Source organism: Eptatretus burgeri, chromosome 13 (assembly GCF_056783735.1).
Source record: "Eptatretus burgeri isolate ZD-2024b chromosome 13, Ebu_testis_v1, whole genome shotgun sequence".
Taxonomy (NCBI): Eukaryota; Metazoa; Chordata; class Myxini; order Myxiniformes; family Myxinidae; genus Eptatretus; species Eptatretus burgeri.
Genome location: NC_140973.1, coordinates 24,719,997 through 24,747,457, shown reverse-complemented (window position 1 = coordinate 24,747,457; position 27,461 = coordinate 24,719,997). Strand labels below are relative to the sequence as shown.

The 27,461-nt window shown below is 43.6% G+C and overlaps 1 protein-coding gene across 1 annotated transcript in view; it reads right to left on the bottom strand.

Annotated features, from left to right (window-relative positions):
- Positions 1 to 3,144: 3,144 nt before the first annotated feature.
- Positions 3,145 to 27,461, bottom strand: part of LOC147014084 (uncharacterized) — a 62,825-nt gene continuing 38,508 nt past the window's right edge. The window contains exons 2-9 of the mRNA XM_085851736.1: positions 20,526 to 20,645; positions 19,064 to 19,121; positions 18,771 to 18,787; positions 18,181 to 18,250; positions 14,706 to 14,917; positions 11,909 to 12,038; positions 10,592 to 10,717; positions 3,145 to 4,635 (exon numbers count right to left, since the gene is read on the bottom strand). Of these exons, the coding sequence (XP_085707862.1) occupies positions 4,574 to 4,635; positions 10,592 to 10,717; positions 11,909 to 12,038; positions 14,706 to 14,917; positions 18,181 to 18,250; positions 18,771 to 18,787; positions 19,064 to 19,121; positions 20,526 to 20,645 (795 nt within the window). The 3' untranslated portion in view covers positions 3,145 to 4,573. The remainder of the gene's footprint in view (positions 4,636 to 10,591; positions 10,718 to 11,908; positions 12,039 to 14,705; positions 14,918 to 18,180; positions 18,251 to 18,770; positions 18,788 to 19,063; positions 19,122 to 20,525; positions 20,646 to 27,461) is intronic.

The window sequence follows — 27,461 nt, the reverse complement described above, 5'->3', positions numbered from 1 at the left end:
GCCAATAATACGAGGTCCATCTAAAAAGTAACGGGACTGAGGCTGCTGTGTGCTCCACTTGCACAACTTGAATGAACGGGTTGCATTACAGTCTTTCGCAACATTCCAGCAATATATATGATTGGTGATGGTTGACTGCACTCATTGTGTGATTTTTTTTACAGGTCGTGCTTTACACGTCTCATCTGAGTCGTCGCGCTACGAGTCGTGAGCAGAGAGCCAATCTGAAGTTTCTTGCCAGGCTTGGCAAAACATCTTCTGAATCCTTCGCAATGCTGCAAGTCTACAGGGAAGAAATGATGTCACGTAAACGTGCATTTGAATGGCACAAGAGGTTCAAAGAGGGACGGGAGGAGGTTGAAGACGATCCACGGTCTGGAAGATCTTCAACGAGCAGAACGGCGGACAACATCGAGCGTGTGAAGCAGATGGTGCGCGCAGATCATCGACTCGTGGTGCGGATGATTGCTGAAGAACTTTCCATCAATAAGGACACTGTCTGGAGCATCATCACTGAAAACCTGGAAATGCACAAGGTGTGCACAAAGATGGGCCCCAGGATGTTGTCTGAAGACCAGAAACAGCAAAGAGTCACTGTCTGTCAAGACATTGTCGAGCACCTCGAGGACGATCCAGACCTGCTCAGGAGAGTCATTACTGGCGATGAATCATGCATATTCGAATACGATCCCGAGACTAAACGGCAGAGTCATCAGTGGAAAAGTCCAGCATCACCAAGACCAAAGAAAGCAAGGATGTCGAAGTCGAAGGTCAAGGTGATGCTCATCGCGTTTTTTGACATCAAGGGCATTGTCCACTTCGAGTTTCTACCACAGAGTCAAACAGTGAATCAATACGTGTACAAGGAGATACTCCAGCGCCTCATGAGATCAGTCCAGGACAAGAGGAGGGATCTGTGGGAGAACAACACCTGGATGCTCCAGCATGACAATGCCCCTGCTCACATTTGCCTGAGCATGCGACAGTTTCTAGCGGAGAGGAACTGCCAACTCTGGAGCAATCCTCGTATTCGCCAGACTTGGCCCCTTGTGATTTTTTTCCTATTCCCCAAGCTCAAGGGGGTGATCAAGGGAACCCGATTTCCTGATGTGGGGGCCATAAAAAGGGCCGTGACAACGGAGCTCCGGAGGATTCCAGAAGAAGCCTTCCGGTGGTGCATCGAAGCGTGGAAGAAGAGGATGGACAAGTGTGTGAGACTGGAGGGAAACTATTTTGAAGGGGACAAGCTGTAATTTCAATATATTTTTTGGAATAAAATTTCTGTGAAGTCAGTCCCGTTACTTTTTAGATGGACCTCGTATTGTTCGGGACATTTTAGGAATTTTTTTTTTTATACATTATCGAGGCTCGTATGAGAGCTAACACAATGCACAGCAGGGGGGGGGGGGGATGAGACAAGAGGGGTGGGAGAGGGAAGGACAAAACAGTGGGGAACAGACATTAGGAGATCTGTGTAAGGGAGAGGGATGGGGCAGGGAACATGGGGTGTACAAGATGGACATTACAGGAACTTTCAGGAAGGAAAGCAGGGAATTTGAAGGAGGTGGGTTTGGGGTGGATTAACGGGGGTCGAAAAGATCAAGATTTTGGATGGGGGACGATAAGAGGTTTTGGTGAACTGCTGTTTTGAAGGCTTGGAGGGAAGAATAGGATTGAAGAGAGTGTGGGAGTTTATTCCAAAGGTGGAGAAAAAGAGGAATGAAAGAGTGAAGGTGAGCAGTGATTCGTGATTTTGGTAGTTTTACCAGAAGGGGGTTGTTGACGGACCTTGAGCACCATGCGGAAATATGGTGGGGACATATCGCAGACAGAGCAAGGGGGGGGGGACGGAGAGGAGACAGTAGAAGACAAAACCACCGACCTGTCTGCGGTGAGAGAGTGAGAGGCCCAAAGTCACAGCCTCACTGCCGGAGATACCAATGATCCGAAATGCCTTAGCTTCCACAGCGTGAAGCCGAGAGAGGTGAGAGGCAGGAGCACCATCCCAGAGGGGAGAGCAGTAATCTATCATGCTGCAGACGTAAGCTTTGTATGTGGTGAGGAGCTCAGGTGGGCCGAGGAAGGACTTTGCACGATGGAGGATTCCGAGTCGGTGACTGGCTTTGGAGGCCAGGTTGGAAATGTCGCTTTCCCAGGAAAGATTATGGCAGATCGTGAGACCCAGAAGCTTGAATGAAAGGACTTCTTCCACAGGATTGTTGAGAAAGTAGATGGGGGGGGGGGGTGGGAGGGTTCTAAACAGTCCTTTTGGAGAGACATCGTGAGATTTGTCAGGATTGAAAGACGTGTTCCATGTATTTGACCAGTTTGTAATTTTATCCAGATCTGCAGAGAGCGAAGAAGCTGCTACTTTCCGGTCTGAAGGATGCCAGATGGTATGACAGAGGGTGGGGTCATTAGCAAAGTGATAAAGAGGATTAAATAAGCTAAGATTTCGTAATTGTTTCAGCTTTTTTTGTTTTGTTCCACTGCAAACCCAAGAAATACATATGAGGACACCAAAATATTTTTTCATTTCAACAATTTTCTGGAAGAAATGGTGCATTATTTGAAAAAAAAAGTGTAAGGGTGCCAATATTTTTGGCCACGACTGTATACATTACATGTATTAGTCCGTATAGTTGTGGTAGCAGGTCACGCTTATGATGTAAATCGTGGTCTCATATTATGACAATCATAACGACAATGAAATTGTCTGCAATTTGAATCTGAAAGGGTTTGGGTGTTTCTCTGTTTAAATTCACTAACTGACCCAAATTACACTCTGGTCTCTTCTGTTCACGGATATCTTGTAGCAAACGCGACTTGGGAATCCAAAGGCAGTGCACAACCCACCTTTCGAAAAGAGCAGCCCGTTGGTCAATTCCAAATTATTGCCATAGTATTGAGTGGCACAATCATGGTTCAGCAATGATTGAAACAGCTGCTCAAATTCATCACAACTGAACCCAGGTCAGGCAACTACTACACTTCTCAGGTGTGGGAGTTGGGGTTTAGTAATGGCAAACCACCTTGCTAATAGCAGGCAATCTGTGAGCCCTGGAAAGAAAAAAAAAAAAAACAATTACCTGTCACCAAAAGATAACCTTTCCACATCAGAGATCACGGGACCAGACAGGCAGGCAAAGCAAACCTCTTAGTTTATTTCACGTAGACAATTGTCCTCCATAAATGGACTCCCATTGCTGAGGAGAAACCTTCCACAGCCATTACTGCAACCACTAAACCAAACCATCCCCAGAACCAGCAATGGTAAATATCGAACACAAGCTAACCGACATGTAACATCTATGGTGTTATCAGATCAGTGATACAATTGGGCAATGACTATGTCTGTCCCTTACATCAACTTGAATCGGGAGTACAATCTTGTTGTGCAAATGGCAGGAAAAATGCCAAGGTAAAGACCGTCAGTGAAATGGGAGCAGGAAATGAATGCTGCATAGATATGAGAGAAAGCAATCAGCAGGAACAACAGGAGAAACGATCACTGCTGATAAAATAATTCTCACCTTGCACTTCCTTGGTCATTTTCTCTCGTAAGGTCTTGGCACTACACAACAGCTTAAACATGCACATGCTCCTTCAAAGGTGCTGTGAAATGACATTCCAATGATGTGGGTGTGTATGTAAATATATCACTTTGTTCTTAAAGTAACATACACTAGGCATGGCCATTTTTACTACCAGGACGACTGTGACTACTTCTTAAACGAACCCATTTATTCCCTTCCCGTGGGGTAGGCTGGGGAGCATTTTTCAACCAGGTCTCACGAACCGGATGGCTAAACCTGAAGTTTAGATGGAGGCGATTTGGGCAGGAATTTGTAATTTGTTCAGGGTGCCGGCAATAACTCACCAACTCATCACCATAGCCACCGTGGGATCTTTAACGTCCACCCACTAATGATAGATGAGGGGACACCCGGCTTCACATTCATCGGAGGGACGACACACTCTGTGATGTAACGCCTTGTCTGTGAAACACCAATTGGACAGTTTATAGTCACGTCGAGAATCAAACTCAGATTAGACACCTCCAGGCCTGCTACCTCTGCAAGTCTGCACCAACCTGTCGGACCAACTGGGAACAATAAATGATTGGTTAAGTTAACTCCCAAAATAGATTATACAGCCAGTCAGTGACAGTGAGCAAGTTTAAAACCCATGTGAATTTATTCTCCTCATTTCTCACTCCAAAACCATACATTGAACAAGGTGTATAACCTCATCAAATAAGTGCTCAAGCATACGAAGCATCCAATAAAATTTGGGATTAGAAAGAAACAACAATCAATAATGCAAGTCAGACAGGGTAGGACGAATGAAAGTGCAAATACAAAATAGCAATGTGTAGAAAGGGACTTCAGTAAACAAGAGGAAGAAAATTAAGAAGACCAAGACGGGTAGGAAGAAGGAAGGAAGGAAGGAAGGAATAGATTTGTTTGCATGGGCTGTTTTTGCTTTATGGCCTTCAACTGTTAACCTGTAGTCACTGCATTCATTTTCTGTTTTTCTTTTCACTTGCTGGATCTAGTCTTGTGCTCTGCTCTCAAGGTGGTGGCTGCATGCAGGCATGGCAAGTCGAGGTTGCGGCTGTGAATGGGTCTTGGACTGCAGAGGGAGGCAGAAAAGACAGAAGCAAACTACAGGGCCTTTACAGACGCTGTTTTCTTCCATTCTCTTTCTCCCCGTACTTGTTCCCATTTTGTTAAAAAAGTGATTTCATCTCTAACTCCGTTCCTATCTGTTAAATTCCATCGTCATGAAAACAAAAAACATATGTGACGTCATATCTGTTTTAAAGATCATCCTGCAACAAGACCCAGCTGAGTCCATGGAAATAACACGAGTATAAAGTGAAGTTGAAATTATTTTATCATAACCTCATCTTCCATTTCTGAGGTTTTGAAAGGTACCTTAGTGTTTCAATCAGAGCAGAACTGAGATTTTGATTCCATTTTAAATGACCTTTGTGATCACAGTTCACACACACATGCTCCCTCCCATCCATCACTCTTCCTCTTTGCCGCGAGTAACCGCCTCAAATCTGGAAGGATTGAATGATACCCTGTTACGTTTTATTTTTTTTACTCGTCTGTCAGCGCATTCACCTCCATAATCAGCTCACTCGTCCATGAAGCTTAATTCTGTATTTTTAGCTCACCTGGAATTTAGTCAGGTGAGCTTTTGTGATCGAGCAGTGTCCGTAGGTGAGTCAGTCAGTCAATCAGTCCGTAAACACTTCAGTCATTATCACTTGAATCAAACACAGTTTTGATGAAATTTGGCCACAAGCTTCATATCTGATGCCCAACGAAGGTATATTGACCACATCAAAATCTGTGCTCATTAAAGGAGTACAAGGTTTTTTTGACCCCCTCCCAAAAAAAGGTATTTGCTCACTTCTCCAAAACTACACACACAATTTCGATAAAACTTGACCATAACCTTCATCACCCGTAATGTACCAAAGTATATCAACTGCATGAAAATCTGTGTTCATTCAGGGGATCCAAGGAGGGGGGGGTAGATGCCCACACCCCCCCCCCCAAATAGGTATTTGCCCCCTTCTCCGAAACTACACACACGACTTCGATGAAATTTGACCACAACCTTCATCACCCGTGATGTACCAAAGCTTATCGTCTGCATAAAAATCTGCACTCATCAAGGGGTCTCTGGGGAGGGCGGGGGGTTAACCCCCCTGAAATAGGTATTTGCTCTCTTCTCCGAACTACACACACAATTTCAATGAAATGACCACAACCTTCATCACTTTTGATGTGCCAAAGTTTGTTCACGGCATTTAAAAAATTCAGGGTCTTAGGGGGTGTGCGGGGGGTTTGAGTGACTGTTGCTCCTGATCCAGGTGAGCTTCAGGACAGGCGGTCATATGTTGTTGTTTTTTAAACTCCTGATAACACAGTTTTCAAGCAATCATTGTACACAAGAGGGTGAAATTCAACAAAACACGGCTCTTTTGAAGATCTTTAAAAAAGCTAACCTCATTTAAAGGTATCAAATCATTAGAGCGAGGGAATATAATTTTGAAGAATTCAGATGGGACTTCTGGCTGAGCACCGCTCAAAAGGAATGGCACTCTCATTGATGCGATGCATCAGGATGACTGTTTATAGTTGTGTTCGGAATCGAACCCAAACAAGACAACTCAAAGGTCCCTTTGAGTTATCCTGTCAACCATTGCCCAATGACAGAAATCCCCAAGGCGTGCTGCTTTTAAGACTGACCTCGTGTCAAAGCTCGTGAACAAAACAGTCTTCACTAACATATGCATGCACACAGTGTTGGATTTGAAGAGCTAATTGAGCTCACTCCGTGGTCTTCCTTATACTTGGCAGGTGGCATTATCCCCTAGGCTGCTAATTACCGGTGTCGAAAGGGCAAAAACAACACTGGAAAGGTTGAAGAGAGAAGGGTGGAAGAGGAATTGGTGGAAACGGGGGGGGGGGGGGTGCAGGGATTTGCTCATTATCAGTGGGAGCTTAATGAAGGTGTAGTATCTAATGAAGGAAAAAAAAAAATCATCAACTTAATTATAATAACCGCTCAGCTAATATACTGTTGAAAATAAATTTGGGACAAGTTCGGTCCTTGATTTGTATAATGACTGCACTGCCTGTGCGGAAAGCCGTTTTTCATTCCACTTTATATAGAACAAGCCTTTCAGGATCATCTATGTATTAGAATGTAAATTTGGTGGAATCCCATCCCCTTACCTTCTATACCCATGATGTATCAGTCAATCTGCACCCCAACCCTCTTTTGAAGATGTATTAAAATGGATGACCCCTGACCACACTGACAGAAAAGCAACAGCTGCATCGTTCTTGGAGGATGTACAAACTAATGGCTTGTCGGAAGTACAGAACACATGTTGCTAAAGTTAGTCTCACACCCTTACTCTATCACTCTAAAAATTTGTTCATCATCCTTTCTTCATCAGTGACCAACTTCAGGAAGAAATGCAGTTCTTTGAGCTTCCAAGCATCACCTTGTTTCTGAACTTTCCTGGACAGACCACAAATGTTGGCCTCTAAAATCAGGCAAAGACATGATATCCCTATTAGCACCCCCTCAAGTTCCTAAAGCCCATACGGCATCTTTCTGCACAACAATGGAACGTTTCCCCCAATTCTGGGCTTCTGGCATCCCAATTTGTGCTGCTGAATGTGGTAAAAGATGAAGCTTTTGAGCAGAATCAATGTCTCCAATGTGCTCTGGAACTACCAATCAAATAAGTGCATTCAGGTCATGTGCTTGCAAAGGAGATTTGGGGGGGGGGGAAGGGGGTAACCACTTTTTTTCTGAACAACAGAGGAGTTATGGAGAATCGTTATATGAATGCTGCTGTTGGAGTTGATGCAAAATGGTTGACAAGTATACTGAGGGGATCATCAGGACATTCATTCTATTCCCAAAGCCACAAAACTCGACTTCAAGCATTTCCCTTAAAAGTAGGTGAGAACAAATTGTTTGATCATCACAGGTTGGTAGAGCGTGTCAGTGGTCGAGCTAGCTTTAGTATCCTTGATCAGCAAGTACCCTGTGTTATCGGTTGTGAATGTCATGATGGTAATGCGTTCAAATGTTAAATATTAATGGTCGGAATTTCCCATTCAGATCAACACTTCTCTCTCACATTATCTCAAATCCCTGAGCATAATAATTTGGGCCCTTTTCACATGACTTCATGAAGTGACAGTTTCTCGCTTCCTCTGTGGGTTGATTAAATATTTGTGAAATTGATGAAATTAAACAAACAAAACAATTGCAAACAACACAAGTGAACGTGCACCACCCCAGAGACTGTAAAGACCGTAAGCCACCACATCCACCAAAATGAACGTACCCCAACCCGACCACCGCAATGAACGTACCCCATTTGGACCACCGCAATGGACGCACCACATTTGGACCACCGCAATGAACATACTCCATATGGACCGCCGCAATGAACGTACCCCATGTGGACCACCACAATGAACATACCCCATGTGGACCGCCGCAATGAACGTACCCCATGTGGACCACCGCAATGAACGTACCCCATGTGGACACCGCAATGAACGTACCCCATTTGGACCACCACAATGAACGTACCCCATATGGACCACCACAATGAACGTACCCCATGTGGACCACCGCAATGAACGTACCCCATGTGGACGCCGCGATGAACGTACCCCATGTGGACGCCGCAATGAACATACCCCATGTGGACCGCCGCAATGAACGTACCCCATGTGGACGCCGCAATGAACGTACCCCATTTGGACCGCCGCAATGAACGTACCCCATGTGGACGCCGCAATGAACGTACCCCATGTGGACGCCGCAATGAACGTACCCCATGTGGACGCCGCAATGAACGTACCCCATGTGGACGCCGCAATGAACGTACCCCATGTGGACGCCGCAATGAACGTACCCCATGTGGACGCCGCAATGAACGTACCCCATGTGGACCGCCGCAATGAACGTACCGTGGATGCCGTAATGAACGTACCCCATGTGGACGCCGCGATGAACGTACCCCATGTGGACGCCGCAATGAACATACCCCATGTGGACCGCCGCAATGAACGTACCCCACGTGGACTGCCGCAATGAACGTACCCCATGTGGACCGCCGCAATGAACGTACCCCATGTGGACGCCGGAATGAACGTACCCCATTTGGACCACCGCAATGAACGTACCCCATGTGGACCGCCGCAATGAACGTACCCCACGTGGACCGCCACAATGAACATACCCAACGTGGATGCCGCAATGAACGTACCCCATGTGACGCCCCAATGAACGTATCCCCATGTGGATCGCCGCAATGAACGTACCACAACGCGACCACCAAAATGAACTTACCCAACCAAACCACCAAAATGAATGTACCCCACCCTGACCACCTATGAAATGAACAGAACCTAATTTTGTGTCGGGGCCTTGAGTCCTACTCGTTCAATGACTCCACCATCTGACCAGTCCCACTTGCTTTCATGGAGAGCTTTCCTCTCTGTCAGCGGTCACGAAAGAGACTGATCTAGGTCACAGATTTGAAACAGAAATAAAAGGCCCCATGTAGACAAGACCAAAGAAAAATTAACCTGCAAAACATTTGAATAGTTTGGTTAACTTGAAGCAACATGAAAAGTAACATGTAGCTTCGTAAAACAGAAATGTTATAATTTTAAAGACTGTATACTTTTCATGTGATGGTGCCGACAGGGTAGTCTGGAGGTATGCACACTCACTTCTGAGCTATCTAGTTTCAATTTGAACCAGTTATAAAGTGTCACCTTGGTGTATCATGCACGTGCAGGGAGAGGCATCAACATGTGCGCATCGTCCCTCGGATTAACGTTAAGCCAGAAGACCCATCCACAAGCTCTTGTCGTTGGTGGATGTCTAAGATCCCTCGGTGTCTTTCACGAAGTGTAAGAAAAAGATATCGCGGGCACTCCGAAGAAATCACAAAATCCTACCCAAATCACCTCCCATCGAGTGTCCTGTGTCGGAGTGTAGATCCGTCCAGGATCTGATCTAGCCTTGAAACATCTGGCCCTGTGGTGAACACTGCAAAGCTCTCAAAAGGACTTGCCGAATAGTTTAAAAAGGACTTTTTTTCCCTGCAAATTCGAACACAGAGTTTGATAGATATGCCCGATAAGTAGTCACGTGGGTGAGAAAATACCCTTGCTTTTTCAATGCCAAATCCTTGTGATTAGTTTATAAATATGTAAGGAAAGATGAAGACTGGGACAGCAAAGTGCTTATTAGATGAGCCAATTATTTTGAATGCTTGCTTGGCTGAGTTAAAATGAAAGGTCAAAAGATGATTGGAGACATTTTGGCCGTGACGTCACGGAGCAGCCTTTCTGTATGGAATCCCATTATGAGGACTATCAGCTTTGCAAAAGCAGAGTCAATTTTCCCTTGTGCTGTAGAACTGAATCTCGACACCCATTCCATCTCTAAGCCTTTGGTTGGATATTTCGTTGCACTTGGTTCATCGCACCACTGTCAGGATCATCCAAACGGGGAAATAGCTCTCTCACTTCTTCTGTTTAAGACTAGAAAAGCATAATGTTACAGGAATACACAACAACATCATGTACCATGCTCTAATACAGAGCGTCGATTCTGCAAAAGCAGTTTCTTGGCTGGAGTGCCAATCCCAGACGGGTCAGGGCAGGATTTTACAAGCTGGCCATGGTGCCGGCGAAAACTCATCTACTCTTCAAGAAGGACAGTGTGGAATCTTTAACGTCTACCAAATATTGCCGACAGATGGGATACCAAGATTAACGCCCATCCAAGGGATGACACACACTGATGAATCACCCTGCCTGTGAAACACCAGGATGACAGTTTATAGCTGGGTAAGGATTCAAACGCAGACTAGACAGCTGAGAAGTAGGTGTGCATACCTCTAGGACTAGGCCATCCTGCCAGCCCTGATATTAAATACATCTAGTTGAATTATCCACAACCTACAAGACACAATATAGAGATGGGTGTATTCTTGAAGGGTACAATGAAGACGTACCTTTGGGAGAAGTGGGTGTGGAGGAGGGTTGTGATGTCGAGGTGGAGCTTTCGGGTTGCTCTGCCCACGTAACCCGGCGCTTTGACTCCATCTTTGGGGCAGATCCTGCGGCGTTGATGGAATTGTCTGTGTTTACCGAGACGTCATGGTAGTTGGAACAGGAAGTGAGGACAGCCCAGAATACTACATCCTCAAGTCAGCTCACAAAAGACCAAATCCACAGAATAGCTCACAATACCAAAGGATAGGATTCAAGAAAAAGCCGATTTTTATGTCGGTGCATTTCATGGTTACTAGCCCCCGATGGACTTAGTTTGAAATGGGGACTTATATGGATTGGGTCTCGTCCGTAGCCATATCTCGGACATGTATAGACTGATTTTGTTCAAACTCGTCACAAAGACAAAAAAATGATGGTATACATATGCGCATCGTTTTGTTTCGTGATTCGATCAAAGATGCCGACTGGCAGCCACTTTAGTTGTCAAAACTCGATATTGAACACGTCCTCAACCATTTCTCGGACATGTATTTACCAATAGTGTTCAAACTTGGCACACATCTAATGAATGATGGCTTACATAAGCAAGTCATTTTTTTTTCTAAGATCAGATCCAAGATGGCCGACTGGCAGACATTTTGCTACTTACACGTGTCCCCAACCATTTATCAGACATGCATGGTACAATTTTGTTCAATTTTTGTCACAATCACAGTGCACGAAGGAATACACGTGCATCTCACATTATTTTGTGATCTGAGCAAAGATGGCCGACTGGTAGACGCAGCAATTTTAGTTGTAAAACAAAAAAACAACCCAGTATTGAACATCTCAATGTAAAAAAAAACAACCCGGTATTGAAAAAAAATTTTTTTTTCCTCAACCATTTCTCGGACATGCGTTTCCCGATCTTCTTTTCTATCGTCTGCAGTTATAAAATTTATTTTATACACAAATAAATATTAACTTATACCATTTGTGCAATTCAGTACGTCTCCCCCAAAATATAAGAACGTTGAATAAATTTATGTGCGAAATTCGCATTCCCAATCAAAAACATCATACATGTCATGTGACCAACCATCTTTCACAATATAACCTACGCGACCCACATCATTAATATTCATGACCGAATAACCCAATTGTACGCAATCTTCCATGTCACATGACCACTCGAAAAAACAGAACAAAAAGGGTTATACCAAGAAAGAAAGGTTATGGTTTAAACATGATTACTGAAGTTTCTCACACGAGATGATTATTTAAATACAAGGCCACAGTAGTCTGCAAAAGTACCTTCATCTTCAAAAACCAACCTGAATGGTCCAAGATGTTGCTCGTCCCCAAGTGAGATAGATCAGTATCACTTCTTCCAACTCCTTCCTCTTTCGCCTCCTTTTGCCTTTCCACTTTGGTCTCTGCACCCCTGCATTCCTTTCTCTCCATCTGGGGAGATAATGGATAGAATGGGCAGGATGAAGGTGTGAGAATAGAGCAATCATGTCGAGAAATGATCGAAGGTTTGGGGCCAGAAAAGATGGCATAGAGAGAGTTAAGGCAAATAAAGGACACATTTTTTTCTGCATTTCTAATTCCAACTTCATAATCCATCAAAATGTTCCACTACATTATACGTATTGGACTGAGGTTATTTACATATTATGTACCACTAAATGGTGGAATAACTACGTTCATCTTCATCAATACACCCCTCTAACCTTGTCCTACCCTCACCACCCCCTTCTTCCTATCTCCTCTCAATCTCCACTTCTTTTTCTAACCACTCCTCCCTCCAAACCCCTTCTCTTTCTTACTCACCCCATTTCCTTCCTTTACTCATTATTTTTCTCAAAATTCCTTCCTTCAACCACTTTTTCAATTCTGCATACCTATTATGTAGATGGTTCCTTGCATTAATTTGCAAGTACAATCTGGGTATGTCAAAGGAAGAACAAGAAAAAGAGCAGATTGCAGACCCTCACCAGGACTTGTTTTGTATGTTGTTTGTGTAGTTTTGTGTGGCGTTTGTGTACTGGTGTGTTACGTGTAATTAATAAAAAAAAGACAAAAATTAGAACTGCGACTTCATAACTGCTGGCAGTGGTGACCGGATACCAAGATGTCCTGCTTTGATTGGACACCTGACCCTGACCCATGTCATTTTTTAAAAATTATTATTCAATTGAATTTAGAATGGGATTAAAATAAATTCTATTCAAATCAAATGGAAGATCAAATAGGTACAGTCCTGCGTTGGAGTTATCAGAAGGAACCTGAACAAGCAAAAAGCAAAGATGACGTCATCAGGAGGAACCTGGATAGGATTCACATTTCAACTGTTACTCATCTACCCTTAAACCCATGCAGGCACAACCAAGTGAATCTTATGCAAAATAAATAAAGAAATAAAATAACCCAGATCAAAAAAAATAATAATTATGGCTGCCAGACGATGCATCTGATGAAGTTGAAATTTAAAACATGTATTCCCCATCACTACAACATATATATATATATATCTATCTATATATATATATATATATCTATATATATATATATATATATATCTCTCTCTCTCTCTCTCTCTCTCTCTCTCTCTCTCTCTCTCTCTCTCTCTCTCTCTCTCTCTCTCTCTCTCTCTCTCTCTCTCTCTCTCTCTCTCTCTCTCTCTCTGTGGCTGCTGGTTGCAACGCGGCTATTCCACTGATGCAGTGTCCCCCTTACCAGTGCACTGGTACTCATTTTGCCGACCTCAGAAGGACGACAGGCTGAGTCAACCTCCTGGTGTATTAATTCAGCAGCCAACGGGGATTGAACTCAGGACCCTAGGATCCCAAGCCGCCACCCGAACCACGAAGCCAACACCAGGCTTACTACTAGATCATAATAGTGAAGTTTCACATCGATTGATTAAGCAGTTGCAGAGAAAACTTTATTTAATATTTTCTTCAATCCAATATGGCTGATAAACCATATGAACTATCAATTATTCCAAAACAAACTTGTACAACCATGGCTTGGGGAATATTTGTGTGAAGTTTCCTCACAATCTGCCCAGCCATTCCAGAGAAGAAGATTTTTTATAGGTTTTCAGGTAAATACAATATGGCTGCCAAACCATGTGACCTATATCATATCCATCCATGCATTGGAACCATACACCTGGTGTTGGCTTAATGGTTATGGTGGTGGGCTTGGGATCCTAGGATCTTGAGTTCAAATTCCACTCAACTGTTGAATTAATACCAGGTGGGGTTGACTGAGTACCAACTTGCTGGTATACTGTGTCGGAGTGGCGACCCGTCCAGGATTGTGCCCAATAGCCAAGGAGACTGCTGAGGCAGCACCAACGCTCTGCACAGAGTATGGTCCCAATGGAATGGAATGGACCATATTCTAGACAGAGCGTTGGTGCTGCCTCAGCAGTCTCCTTGGCTATTGGGCACAATCCTGGACGGGTCACCACTCCGACACAAGGATATCATACGTGTGAACATTTTGTTCCTCATGGATAGGCAGTCACACGTGTAAAGTTTCACCTCAATCTGATCAACCACTTCAGAGGAAGATATTTGAAGATATATATTTATTTTATTTATTTTAAAAACAACATCGCTGCCAAATCACGTGACCGATGACGTCATCAATTTTTTTTTTCTGTGGGCCATTTTATCCCTAGATGACCCTCAAAGTTTTCATACTGCTCAGATGTAGCGTTCTACAAAGCAATCATGACGTCATAATGGAGGCACCAATGACGTCATGAAAAAAAATCATACTTATTCCCCCATGAGGAGTACTTGCCATGTGCCAAGTTTCAATTTTTTTCCTTGGTACGGTTTCAGAGATACAGAGGTCCAAAGTATTTTCGTTTTTCCAACATGGCTGCCACACCATGTGACCTATGACATCATCATTATCAATAGGACATTCCAGCTCTTATGGTGAAAATTTCATCTCGATCCAACAAGCGCTTATGGAGAAAAACGCTAAAGTTCTGTGCAGACAGACAAACAGACAAACAAACGGACCCAAATGCAATACCCTCTCCTTCAGCGAGGGTAATAACTATCAATATATAAGACATGGTAGCATCTATATTTTCATACCAACCTGTTGTTGGTGAGCGAGGTCATTGGGTTTTTCTGATTGTTTGATGGTTCCCATCCCCGTCTCCATGGCAACACACACCTCAGGCCCAATCCTACAACTCAGGTCTGCTTTCCCCTCCTCATCCTTTTCTTCTGCCATTTCACTAAATTCATCTTCCTCCTCACCTTTCTCTTCAGTTGCCTGTATATGCAGCTCAACCAGTGTCTGCAACTCTGTACACAGAGAAACAATGATAGTCAGAAGCCAAAGATCTCACATGATGTCTCTCCAGCATGCGATAGAGGCACAGACAATAACGAGGCCTGAACTCCCACGAGGATCATTTCAAAAGTTTTGTATGTGATTTTACTTAACGTGATTATACCATTTACCAGTATGAATACTGGCGGAAGTGAAAGCTGTACCCTCCACTATTCCAGATATCCACCCTGAAGTTCAATGCAATTTCGCCAACAGTGGCAAGCAAAATAAGGCAACATGGTAATCGAAGGGGAATAGTCTCACAAAGCCTCCAGCACAAGTTGAGGAATTTCCCATGGAGATGTTACCATTCAGCGTTTTTATATAATTGAATCATACGATTAATTTGCAATCGGTCACTGGCTATGACACCAATACAAATTTATATTACTGACCCGAGGTATCAAAAACCTACATATTTGAACAGTTTCAAATGGAGCACCTCGCCACCATTAGAGCATTTGAATTGCATCAGATGTGGCAATAAATGTGAACTGTTGCGCCGAGCTTTCCAGCTGCATGACAGAAGACGGCATTTGCATTTTTGCTTCTTCCATCCCTACCCTGCTTAGAATCTAATTGCGGGCACCTTGCTAGTTATTTATAATCAGACAATTACACAAAATTCCCTTAACCGAAGAGCTCAATTGCAGTCACTGGACAGAAGCATTTGTAAACTAGAAGGGCACTCGGTAGAGCGCATACCTCCGCCACCTAATTCCCGATCCACGAGAACATATCGGGCCCAATGTATATTTGAAATATCATGTTATACACTACTATATCGTTTTTGGCCCCATCTCTCAAAAGGTGAAGAATCACTTTAAAAATGAAATAATTCTCATATCCAGATCCGGATTCGGATCTTCACCAAAATCGAATCAATTCGTCCTTGCCACACACCCAACCTGTCCAACAAGTTTTGTCCGAATCCGTCCACAGCTTTTTGAGATATCATGCTATATATCCTTTTTAGCCCTATCTCTCAATGGTGAAGAATCACTTAAAAAATTCTCGTCGTCAGATCCGGATCTTCACCAAAATCGAATCTCTTCTTCCTTGTCACACACCCAACCTGTCCACCAAGTTTCATCTGAATCCGTCCAAATTTTTTCGAGATATCGTGCTCTATATTGGTTTAGCAAGGTGGTTTAGCTCTATATAGCTCTATATCTAATCAGTTCGTCCTTGTCACACACCGAACCTGTCCACAAGATTTCATCCAGATCCATCCACAACTTTTTTTTTTAGATATCCTTTACACAAACAAACAGACAAAGAAACAGACAGAAAGAGGTGAAAACACAACCTCCTTCACCTTCGGTGGTGGAGGTAAATTACTGCCACCTAACAAGGACGGTTGGTATTACCACTTGGCGTAATGACAACTGAAAGCTGTGGGCAGTTTTGCCAAAGCAAGGTCAAACAAAACTTTTTAAACAGCCCTCGAATATGTGAGAAAATGCCATGAAAAATAAAGGGCAGTTTCAGATATGAAAAATATACAGACAGTGTAAAATCATTGGAAGAAGTTGGACTCAATAATTAGGGGGTCTCAATCCAGGATAGAGTGAGGGCAGCATGGGAAAAATGAAAGGAGGTTAGTGGAGTCGTCTGTGACAGAAAGATACGAGAAAATTGAAGGTTAAAATCTATAACGACAGTGTTTAGAACGGTTGTATTATATGGTGCAGAAACATGGGCTTTTGAGAAAAAAGGGAAGAGGAGTTGCAGGAGAGGACAGAGATGGGAATGCTTCGGTGGATTCTCAGAGTATCACGAAGAGAGCCGTTAAGGAATGTTGAGACATGCAAGAGAGCTGGATTTGCAAGTATCACAGGAAGGATTGGAGAGAGCAAGTTGTGGTGGTTTGAACATGTGGAGAGAAGAAAGGAAGAAGAAGCAATCAAGAAAGCATAGAATGAGCCAATTAGAGGGAAAAGATCAAGGAGACAACAAAGATTAAGGTGGAGGGAGGTCGTGGAGAGAGATTTGAAGAGCGTGGGATTGAGAAAGGAAGATGCGGAGGCAGAGGGGAATGGAGAAGGCGGATCTGAACGGCCGACCCACAACAGTTGGGATTAAGTGGCAGAGAAGTAGTAGTTCATGAGTATGAATGATTTACATTGGTAGACATCAGTGTACTTTTGCAATGATAGATATCAGTGCACGAACAGCCAGGGGGTTAGATGGGCACGCGAATCAGGTTAACCCTAAAGGCAAGGGATCTTGATTAGTACAAAGAAAAAATCACATTGGACTATTTGAGTATCTGTTTCAACTTGCTTGGACCTCATGAAGTGAGCACTGATTTTTGAGCTTGCATTATCCAGTAATTAATCATGAGCCTTTGATTTCTCAGCAGGGTATTAAATGTATGAAAAGGCTCTTTCACATTATATGAAATGGAAAGTGTAATCATACAGGTTGGTGAACTCTTTGAAACACAGGAACACTATACGGTCACAATGTACAAGGCACAAACTAACAGAGGAGGCACGGTTGTTCAGATTTGTATTACGACGATTGTTACTATTTATAATGGTTTCCCTTTCATATCTTAAAAAACACAAACTTTAAAAAAAGTTTGTTAAAAACACAAACTTCAAATTTTTTATTTCCTCTCACTACATTGCGAGAGGAAATATTGGTTTAAGAGAATATTTTCTTAGTCAACCACAAGTGATAACCTTTACTCACTAAGTATTTAGGGACTTATAAAAGAAAAAAAAAAGCATTGAACTGTCCATTGTAAGTATTACATTGACATGTGTGTGCTCAGTGTTGGAAGGGTGAGCGATAAACTCGCATCTCTGATAACTCGCCCAGTCTCTGCAAAGGACACCATGGGATCTTTAACATCCACCACCGAATGCTGGCAGAGGGGATGCCCAATTTAACGTCTGTCCGAGGGACAGCACCACACATTGATGCCTTGCCCTGCCTACAACACACCTGGATGACAGTTTGTAGCTCGGCCGAGATTCAAACCCAAGCTCGATGGCTCAGAGGCAAATGTGCATACCTCTCGAGTGTAGGCCATCCTTCTAGCCCACAATACAAACTGATGAGACAACTTGCTGGGACTTGTATATGAAATAGATATCCAGCAGGGCATGACATTATTATTATAACCAACTAGGAGTTGAATGCTTGGATGATTAATCAATTAACAGGTGTTGATGCCCAAATATTAACCGATGACTTGATGACTTAGTATGGTATGCTAGCTCACCACGCATGCTGGGAGGGTTGTAAGTTCCATGAAGGCCTTCCCTGTCATGGTCTCCTTTCGCTCCTGCAATCTACATACAACAGTGGATTTGGGCAGTGAGTACTACCAATGTGTTGGCAGAAAGGTGGTTGTACGACTCAGTAAATGTGGCACAATAATAGTCCAACTATGATACGATCCATCGATATTGCAAGGTAGTAGAGCTGTAAATAAAATAATTGTGGTGCTGCAACAAGTACTGTCGTAGTTCATCAAAACAGTGAAGTGTTCTTGCGATGAATATGAATGTTGATGGAATAATGGCGATGGACAAGTGTTGTCGTTGTATTGGAGGTTATGTGGAGGTGGTATGGTTCTGGAGGGACCATGGCTCGGCAATGGTGGGAGGAAAGTGTAAATAAATGAGACAGAAATGCAGCGACGGTGGAAGAGGGGTGAAGAGGCAGTTTAAAATTAAGTGTATTGATGACGAAAGCAAATGCAATAACAGCATGATGGTGGTGTGGTGATGACACAAGGTGGTCACGTCAATCATGAGGAATGGGACCAGCTGAGCTGATCATTATGGCAGACTCGCTTTGCATACTCACTTCGGATTCTCTTTCATCTGCAACAGTAAAGGACAATTTTGTCATTGACTTAAAAGTTTACGTCTGAGTCATAAAAAATAAAGTTTGGCTTGAGAATGGCGAGTAGTGCTGCAAATGAACAAGGAGGACTATATGAATCTCAATCTGAGTATAACCATTGGGGGTGAGCTAAAAGTAGGTTCTGAAAGTGGACCCGAGAGCAAGGATCGGATTCATGTTAAGGGGAAAACTTGCACCGACATGGGCACTTGGGGAAATAAATCGAAGGTGAAGATGATGATGCAATCTCTAACCTTGAGTAAATTGCTCGTTATGGAAGAGAGTTGCTGGAGTCGGACGACGCTTCCTGATCTGTCGGTCAAACAGAAAGATGAGCAGTGTTGTGGGTAACAGGAAATTTATTGAGCTGTGGAGGTAACACAAGTATATGCAGTGTCGCTAACACACAAGCAGTGTGGGTAACGTAAGCAGTATGGGTAACAAGAAACCCCGGCCGAGTCATACCTTACTCGTTCAAGTAGTGTATTGATATGATAAATAACTTGTGAGGCTAATGGCTCCCCATTATTTTGTATTTCACTTAATTCTACCATACTCTCGACAGGGTGTTGGTGCTGCTGAAGCAGTTTCTTGGCAAGGGTTCACCTGCGTGGTTTGCCATTGCCTTCCCATCATTGTTTGTCCATGTTCTTACCTTTTAAATGCCGAGCATCAAACAAGGAAGCAGTACGTACCATTTTTTTTTTTAATCTTTGGTACGACTCAGCCAGGGTTTGAACCGTAGACCTCCCAGACCTTCAGAGCAGACGCCTCCAACATTTACACCACCGAGTCTGGTTCCCCATTATTAGGTTCCCCTTAGAAAACTCAAAATGAAATGGTGAAGATGTTTGATAACACGAAACCTCACCAGACCTACTTAAAGCAACTAGGTCTATAAATATTAGCTGTTTATGTCAATCAGATAATTAAATAAACTTTCCTTAATTACATTACCAAATAGGTCGACTACTCTCTACTACTAAGTCTTTATTGGACACAACAATTCCCCTCCTCGTTTTGGGGTCAGCAGGCGAAGTCGTTGGACAAAGTCTTTCATGAACTGCCTGGCCAGGCTTGATGTTCGAATGAAGGTGATTTTGGCAGGAATTTGTAATTTGTTCAGGGTGTTGGCGATAACTCACCTACTCTTTATTGAAACACATTGTGGGATCTTTAACATACACCAACCAAAGCTAGCAGACAACAGGACAATCAGCTTGACGTCCAAGGAAGGGACGGCACACTGCGATGCAACACCCTGCCTGGAAAACACCAATCTAACAGTTTAGACAGTTTATAGTCAAGTTGAGAATCAAACTCAATTCAGTGTTACCTCTAAACCACCCTGTTGGACCAACACTATCCAATAATTATTTACCCAAAAGGTACCCGAAGCACAGTTACACACTTAGGTAAAGAATCCAAAAGTTTATCGGAACGAGATGCTCACAATAGTTAAATACTGTAGGTTGGTAGCATCTCAACGCATCTCGTGTCAAGAACACAACCAAATACTGTATTTACAAAACCCAATTTTCTTCACATAAATTATAGTCCTGCTGAAATAACCTCCCATCGCAGAGAGATAAGCTCCCTGTCAATCTAAACCAACCCATACATTAACCACTAGACAGAGACAAGCAAAACCACAGTCTTGCACAGCTCAACTGCACACGTCCAGACCCCCCCCCCCCCTACATTACTGCAGCTTACATGTTCCGAGGTTCGTGGGTCGAGGTGTCCATGCAGTTTGGGCACGACAAATTTGATCTTCTTCGACCCCTTACGCTCTGCAGATTGCGATTGAGACATCCTGTTCGTCTGCAGCGAGGTCTAAGGAGAGAGAGAGGGAAGGAAAGATTATTTGGCAAGAGGGGTGGAAGAAGAACACAAGTTGAAGGAATTATCAGAGCAATAGATTTAAGATAAGACCATGGTGGTGAAATAGGACAGGAGGTGGTGGTGGAAAGGAACACCAGCAGGTTGAGCATGTAAAGCTTAAAATAAACGACGGTTGAAATGAGATTCCATGAAATCACATCCTGTTTTTTTTTTCCAGATCCTCAGCATCAAGCATGGGTTGTTTACAAGTCTGCCTTGAGTTGTAAATTTGACTCATCTAACTTTGATTTGTGATTACCATTGAACCAACGTTGATCAAGCAGAACCAGTTTCATCGCAGGAACATCTCTGGTTCAAGAGAACATTTAAAAAAGGTTGTCATTTTTCAGTCAACAACTCCTGAATAATAATATCACAACTTATCCTTTAATGCACACCATTCCCATCAAGACTGGGGAAAATTGCTGAACTTAAAAGTCTCGGTGGCTGTTGGCACGATTCATGCTGTAAATATACTTGAAACACTGTTCCCCTTCACCACACCATCTTCCTTCATTCATCGAAATTACATTTTTGGCGCAAAAGTTATTTCTGCAGTTAAAATGTTCTGGTTAGTGATGGTCGGGAGGTGAGTCGCGTGTGGGCAAACACGTGACCAGTCTTGGAAGCTCGCCAAATCTTGGTGGAATAAGAACGATTTGGTGAAGGAATAGCTAGGGAGTCTCATGTTTGCACAATCATGTTGTATCCCGATCAGAAACACCAGGACATCCCACTGGAAGCAACTACTGTTTAGTGAACTTTGGAGGCTCACATATAACAGTCAGGTTTTCAACCATGAGCTTGCTAAAAGTTCAATCACAAGAGATCATTAAATAAGGAGTGCCGTCATTATCTGTGCCATCGTATGTTTCATTGGTTCTTTGAATAATCATTAATATCCCAATTGTGCTTGCCGTTATGGTCTAGCCTGGTGTTGTACTTGTGGTTCTGGCCTAGCCTACAGCATTGTGGTTGCGGTACCGACCTCCCAATAGGGGATAGGTTTAATATCTGGCCAATTTAATGGTTTGGTCTATATTATGATTACCGTTCACACTTTGTAATTAGCTCGTGATGTCCTCAGGACCATTTTGGATGGGGCCTAAAATTCCATCTGTGAAGAAGAAGCGCCACTGAAAAATCCCTCGAAACACCTTTTTAAAACTTGAATTTAATACTAGACGACCCGTGAACCCGTTGGGTTGCCATTGTGACAGCGGTTGATAAAAAAAATCATTTCCAAAAAAAAATAAAGATAGCTCAAGCGAACTATACCGCTGAGGTTGTTTGCATTGATCAAATACTCCCGAAGAGTACTTGACTGAATCGAGAATTGATTTTTTAATAACTTTTTTCGTTGCCCGATTTGAACGAAACTTGATATCGTGCGTCAATGTGAAGAAAAAAAAAAAACGGAGAAAAGAAAGTCGAAGAAATTATTGTGCGTCATCTTCGAAACACAATTTTATTTATTAATGAACACGGAAGTATTAGATCAAAATGGTGGTTTACTTTATGCTTAAAAAATTATTTTATGCTTAAATGCTTAAATTTTTATTGATTTTATGCTTAAAAATAAATCGTTCTTTGTCTATACGAAATGTTTGAGATTTTAAAATAAATAATTTCAAGAAAAAAACCCCAAAAAGACAGCTCCAGCTAACTATACCACTGAGGCTAACTATACCGCTAACTATACTGCCCCATTTTAATGAAACTTGATACTGCACACCGCAGGAGAATGGTGATAATGTGGGCCGAAAATTTTTGCGCTGTGTTCCATTTTGGCTGCGTTTCGGGAACATACATACATACATACATACATACAAGATGAGAGTTTTAGTAATATATTGTTGTGGTTTCCCACCTGCTCGGCGTGCGGGCGACCGCTTTTAGCCAATCGCGGCCGATCTCGCCCACCGGACGGGCAAACCTAGTCGCAGCTTTCGGATCAACGCCAAAATCCATCTACGGGTGTGTTTTTAATCACACCGAAAATCAGCCAACTATTCTGTCCGCGCGCAACATGGTCCGATCGCCGAATTGTCAATTTACCTAAGTATGCGCGCAGACAGAAATGCCGGGGATTTACACCTCAACGGGACTTGCTTGGAAACGAGCAGCCTAGGCAGCTCGCTCCGTTTGCGATTGCCGAGCGGATTATCGCCAAGCCCGTCGGACCCGATTCTATTATCGGCTATTAAAAAGCCAGCTAATATTCCGAACTTATCTATGGCAGTTCATTTGAGGGAAGAGGACGCAACGAGCAGGTCAACATTCACACAATGACATTTATTACACACACGACATATGCAGTCATGTATGCAATCAGGTCTTCAAGCACGTATGCAATAAATGGGGGATCGGGACAAGACACGAGCAAGAAAAAGAACTACAACCGTTGGTCTATTTATTATGTACAATTACTTATTAACAGTTCTACTTAACGGACTGGGCGCCACAACATTCATTCAAAGAAAAACCCCAGAAAAGGCAAGGGGTAGGACTGGACCTCATGGGTCTTTATAGTTCACGGAGCTGTGGAGACCGCAGGAACTCCGAGAGACCGGGCTGGTTACCTGTCACCTTCGTGGTGACTCGCTGGGTGCTCCTCGACGTCCCGTCCACACGGCAGCTGGCGTGACCGCGGCTCGGCCCAGGCCTCGTCGTGCAGCCCGGTCGATCGGGCCTAGTCGACAACGCCTCAGAGGAACGAACAGGCCTTTGCTCTTTTAGAGTTGATGCTCTCTTAAGAGCCCGCCCGTTCCTTAGCGTCGTTCGGACTGTCCCGGGGCCCGATCACCTCGGACCGTTTGCCGCTGGTTGGCTACTCCTCTCCGGCTGCGCTCCAGCGGCCCACAGTTCAGCACGGCACAGCAGGCTGCGCTCCAAGCTCCGCAGCGACGATCCCGACTGCCTGTTCGCCACGCGACTCCTCACAGGCCGCAGACCGACTCTTCACCGACTCTCTTCAAGCGAGCTCCACGGCGAACCCAGACTTCTTCAGCTCCACACCGACTCCAGACTTCAACTGCACTCCGACTTAAACTCTCGCTTGGCGTCTCTGCACGCCTTTATATGGAGTCCGTGAGGCGAGGTTTTGATCTCTCCCCTCCGACCTCTGACCCCCCGCTGGCTCCGCCCCTCCTGGCATCCCAATCCGAAGTCGCGAAACGCGAACAACGCGGACGTTGCAGGAATCACCAGCCCCACGCCGACGTTGTGGAAATCACCGGCCCCCGTCCTAACAGGGAACCCCTGCGTCTGTCGGTGGCGATGCCGTTCGTGGGGAACTCGCCGTGGCTGGCGCAAAGATGGCGGCGTAATGGAGATGAAGGTGAGGCGATGCTGTTCGTTGTTGGTTATGTTGTGAGGAGATGTGGTTTAGGAGATGGTGAGGAGATGTCGTTGTGGTGAAGGTGGTTGTTGTGAATGCGGTTGTGGAGAAGGTGGTTGTTGAGATGCGGTTGGTGGTGGAGGTGGATGCTGTGAAGCGGCTGATCCAAAATAAAGATAGCAAAAGAAAAACACTACCTCAAAGATCACAGCCCGGTTACACGAATAAATTCCCTTTCAACATCGGTGGGGAAATCTAATCTGAAGACACACTTATCGACATAACTGATCTCTGGGGAACCTGTATGGTGTTCTGTGAATTTCCACAACCGTAACAATATATATATATATATATATATATATATATATATATATATATATATATATATATATATATATATATATATATATATATATATAATTATCAATTCACATATATGTATACACCGAATTCCATTCTGTAAAGCTAGCAGGGATGCCCCGGCGTTGCAAGGTAATACTGGTTACCTCCTCCCACCCCTTCCCCATGCCTCATACCACCCCGTCCCCTGCCTCCTCCCTCCAGACTCCCCTGATTAGTGTAGGTTGACTTTGGGTCTTCCCACTCTCTCGGGGTGTATACAGTGCAAAAATGCAAGTTATCTCCACAGCTGACTTGTAATACACTCTGCCACCACCACCAGGTGGCACTACACGATACACATTTACAGAGAATTTTTGTTGACCTTCCCTCCCGAATCCCCGTGACTACAGATGAAACCAAGTGGCCCACATTCACCATGAGGTCGAACTTGGTCCATGTACCAAGTTTGGTGGCAATTGGCCCATTAGTTTTGGTATGGTTGGTCACACACACACACACACACACACACACACACACACACACACACACACACACACACACACACACACACACACACACACACACACACACACACACACACACACACACACACACACACACACTAGATTATCATTAAGGTGGCATGTGTGTTGTGTTCAGCTTATCATGACCAAATGTAATAAAAACAAACATCGTTTCTCCCATCTAAGGTCAGGGTGCCATGTCAACAAATGACGTGTTGGTGAATAAATACAGAGGGCACTATAGAATTAATAGTCGAGTTATAAAGCATCACGAGTTACCTTTTATAACCAGCACGAGTGATATATAAAACTGGAAACGTTTCCGCGCCATTTTGGTTTACGAGGCTCCAATAAGGCCGTAGAGTAATGTGGAGTGAGGAATAAAGAAAGGAATACTGTACTCCGTTATAAAGGAAAACCCTGTGAAAGAAATACTTCATTATAAAGGAGGAATAAAGAAATAAAAAAAATTAAAATAATTTTTAAAAAGGTATAAAGAAAGGAAAACCCCACTGGTTTAGAACAATAATACTGGAAGCAAATATGATGAGAAGGAAAAGAGAGTTAAGATGAGCTTTTAAAATGTATGAAAAGTACCACAGGGAGAATGGGCCATCTATTTATTATGTACACATATGTGGGATGCCAGGGTGGCATGGGGGCTAAACTGATAACATTAAAATTGAGAAAAACAAGAGAAGGGAAGATGAAACGAGAGTTAAAGGAGGGTAGGAAAGAGTGGGGAGAGAATGCAAATACATATGGGAGGAGATAGGGGGAGTATAAATATTGGAGTTTATATGGAGAGTATGTATGAGAGTGAGTGGGCTGGCAGGATGGCCAAGACGTACACACACTCGCCTCTAAGCTGTCTAACCTGGGTTCGATTCCTGACCCAGCTATAAACTGTCATCCCGGTGTTTCACAGGCAGGGTGATACATCAATGTGTGTGCCATCCCTCGGATGGACGTTCAACTGGACGTCCTGTCTGCCAGCATTAGTTGGTGAACGTTAAAGATCCCACGGTGTGCTTAGCGAAGAGTAGGCGAGCTATCGCTGGCACCATGGAACAAATTACAAATTCCTGCCCTAATTAAGTCGAACGTCAGGCCTGGCCAACCGGTTCATGAAGACTCGGTCCAATCTTCCCCTGGCCGACCCCACAATGTGGGATAATAGTGGCCGTTCAACAAGAAGAAGTATATTAGAGTGAGAGGGTCCAAATCCTGTCATATTTGCATACCTATTAAATAGATGACTGAAGAATAAAATAAATAAAATCGCAGGAGCATCAGTACAGGATGACAAAATTACCTCCTGACTCATGCACTTCGTCTGCCTCACCCCCAAAAAACAATACTGCTGATTATAATCATCCATATAAAACAGTTTTCCCCTTATTCACCATTATCCAACTATGGAGTTCATCGGTCACGATGTTAATTTGAAGAGAGAGATAAATGGACAACCGTCTGGCATGTCTACAACGACTACTCTCACAAAAGCACTGGTGTTTGCAGGCTCGATGTGTTCGTTTGTGATGGTGTCATATTTTAATGAACTGTGTGAACAGATGAGGATGTGGAAAGATCAGAAAATAAAATTGAGGAGGAAAGGGAAGAGACTGTTCATATTAACCAAGCTGTGGGACCAATCCATCAAAGTACCATTCAATGATTTTAAAACATTATAATCTCCAGAGAGAACCAAGAGGAATGAATGGTGAACAGGTATTAGTGAGTTAAATTAAAATTAGATTATGAAAATGAAAAAAAACAAAAAACATACTTTAATCTCATAGCTGCAGAAGGAGGAACTTCACGGCTTTCGGAAGAGGAGATCTTGGAAATGGGTTTGGAAGGGAGGGAAAAAAAAACCTCAAAGTGTGAGGAAGAGGAGGAGAGGGAGGAGAATCCCACAACTTTAGGAGGAGGAGGGGGGGAGGAGAACCCCACAGTGTTAGGAGAAGGAGGAGGAGAACCCCACAGCTTTTGGATATTAATGGCATTGTGAGGAGGCAAAGCTCATGGCTTTAGATTAGTTTAGATGGAGGAAGTATCAACAAGTGGGAGTGTGGGAATAAGAATGATGATAAATACGATGTGAGTGAGCATCGAGTTGAGTGACCAACACTGGGTTGCTGAGTGCGTATACAAGGCAGAGGTAAATGAGACACAATCTTGCCAGATCTTCCAGTGCCTTGGCTATCCAGACACAGCGTTCCTCTATCCCTTGATAAATAGAAGCAGTATGGGGTTGGCCAAGCTCCAACCGGGGTGCCATGTATGCTGTAGACACAGAGTCTGCTGTTTCAAGCCTGTGACCTAATTAATGGCACATGGCTGATTGGTTTTCCTGGCCAAGCTCATAGTGACATGAATAGAAAACAAAGTACAGAAAAAAAAAGGTCGTTTGGTCCACATATGCCTGTGCTACATTAACCACCATCATCTCACTCATCACAACTGGTCCATAAAAACTTTCACTCCATGACATACTTGTACACGCCTACCATTACAAGGGCTGCAAGTACCTAAGTTCGCCGTAATAGATTGTACATC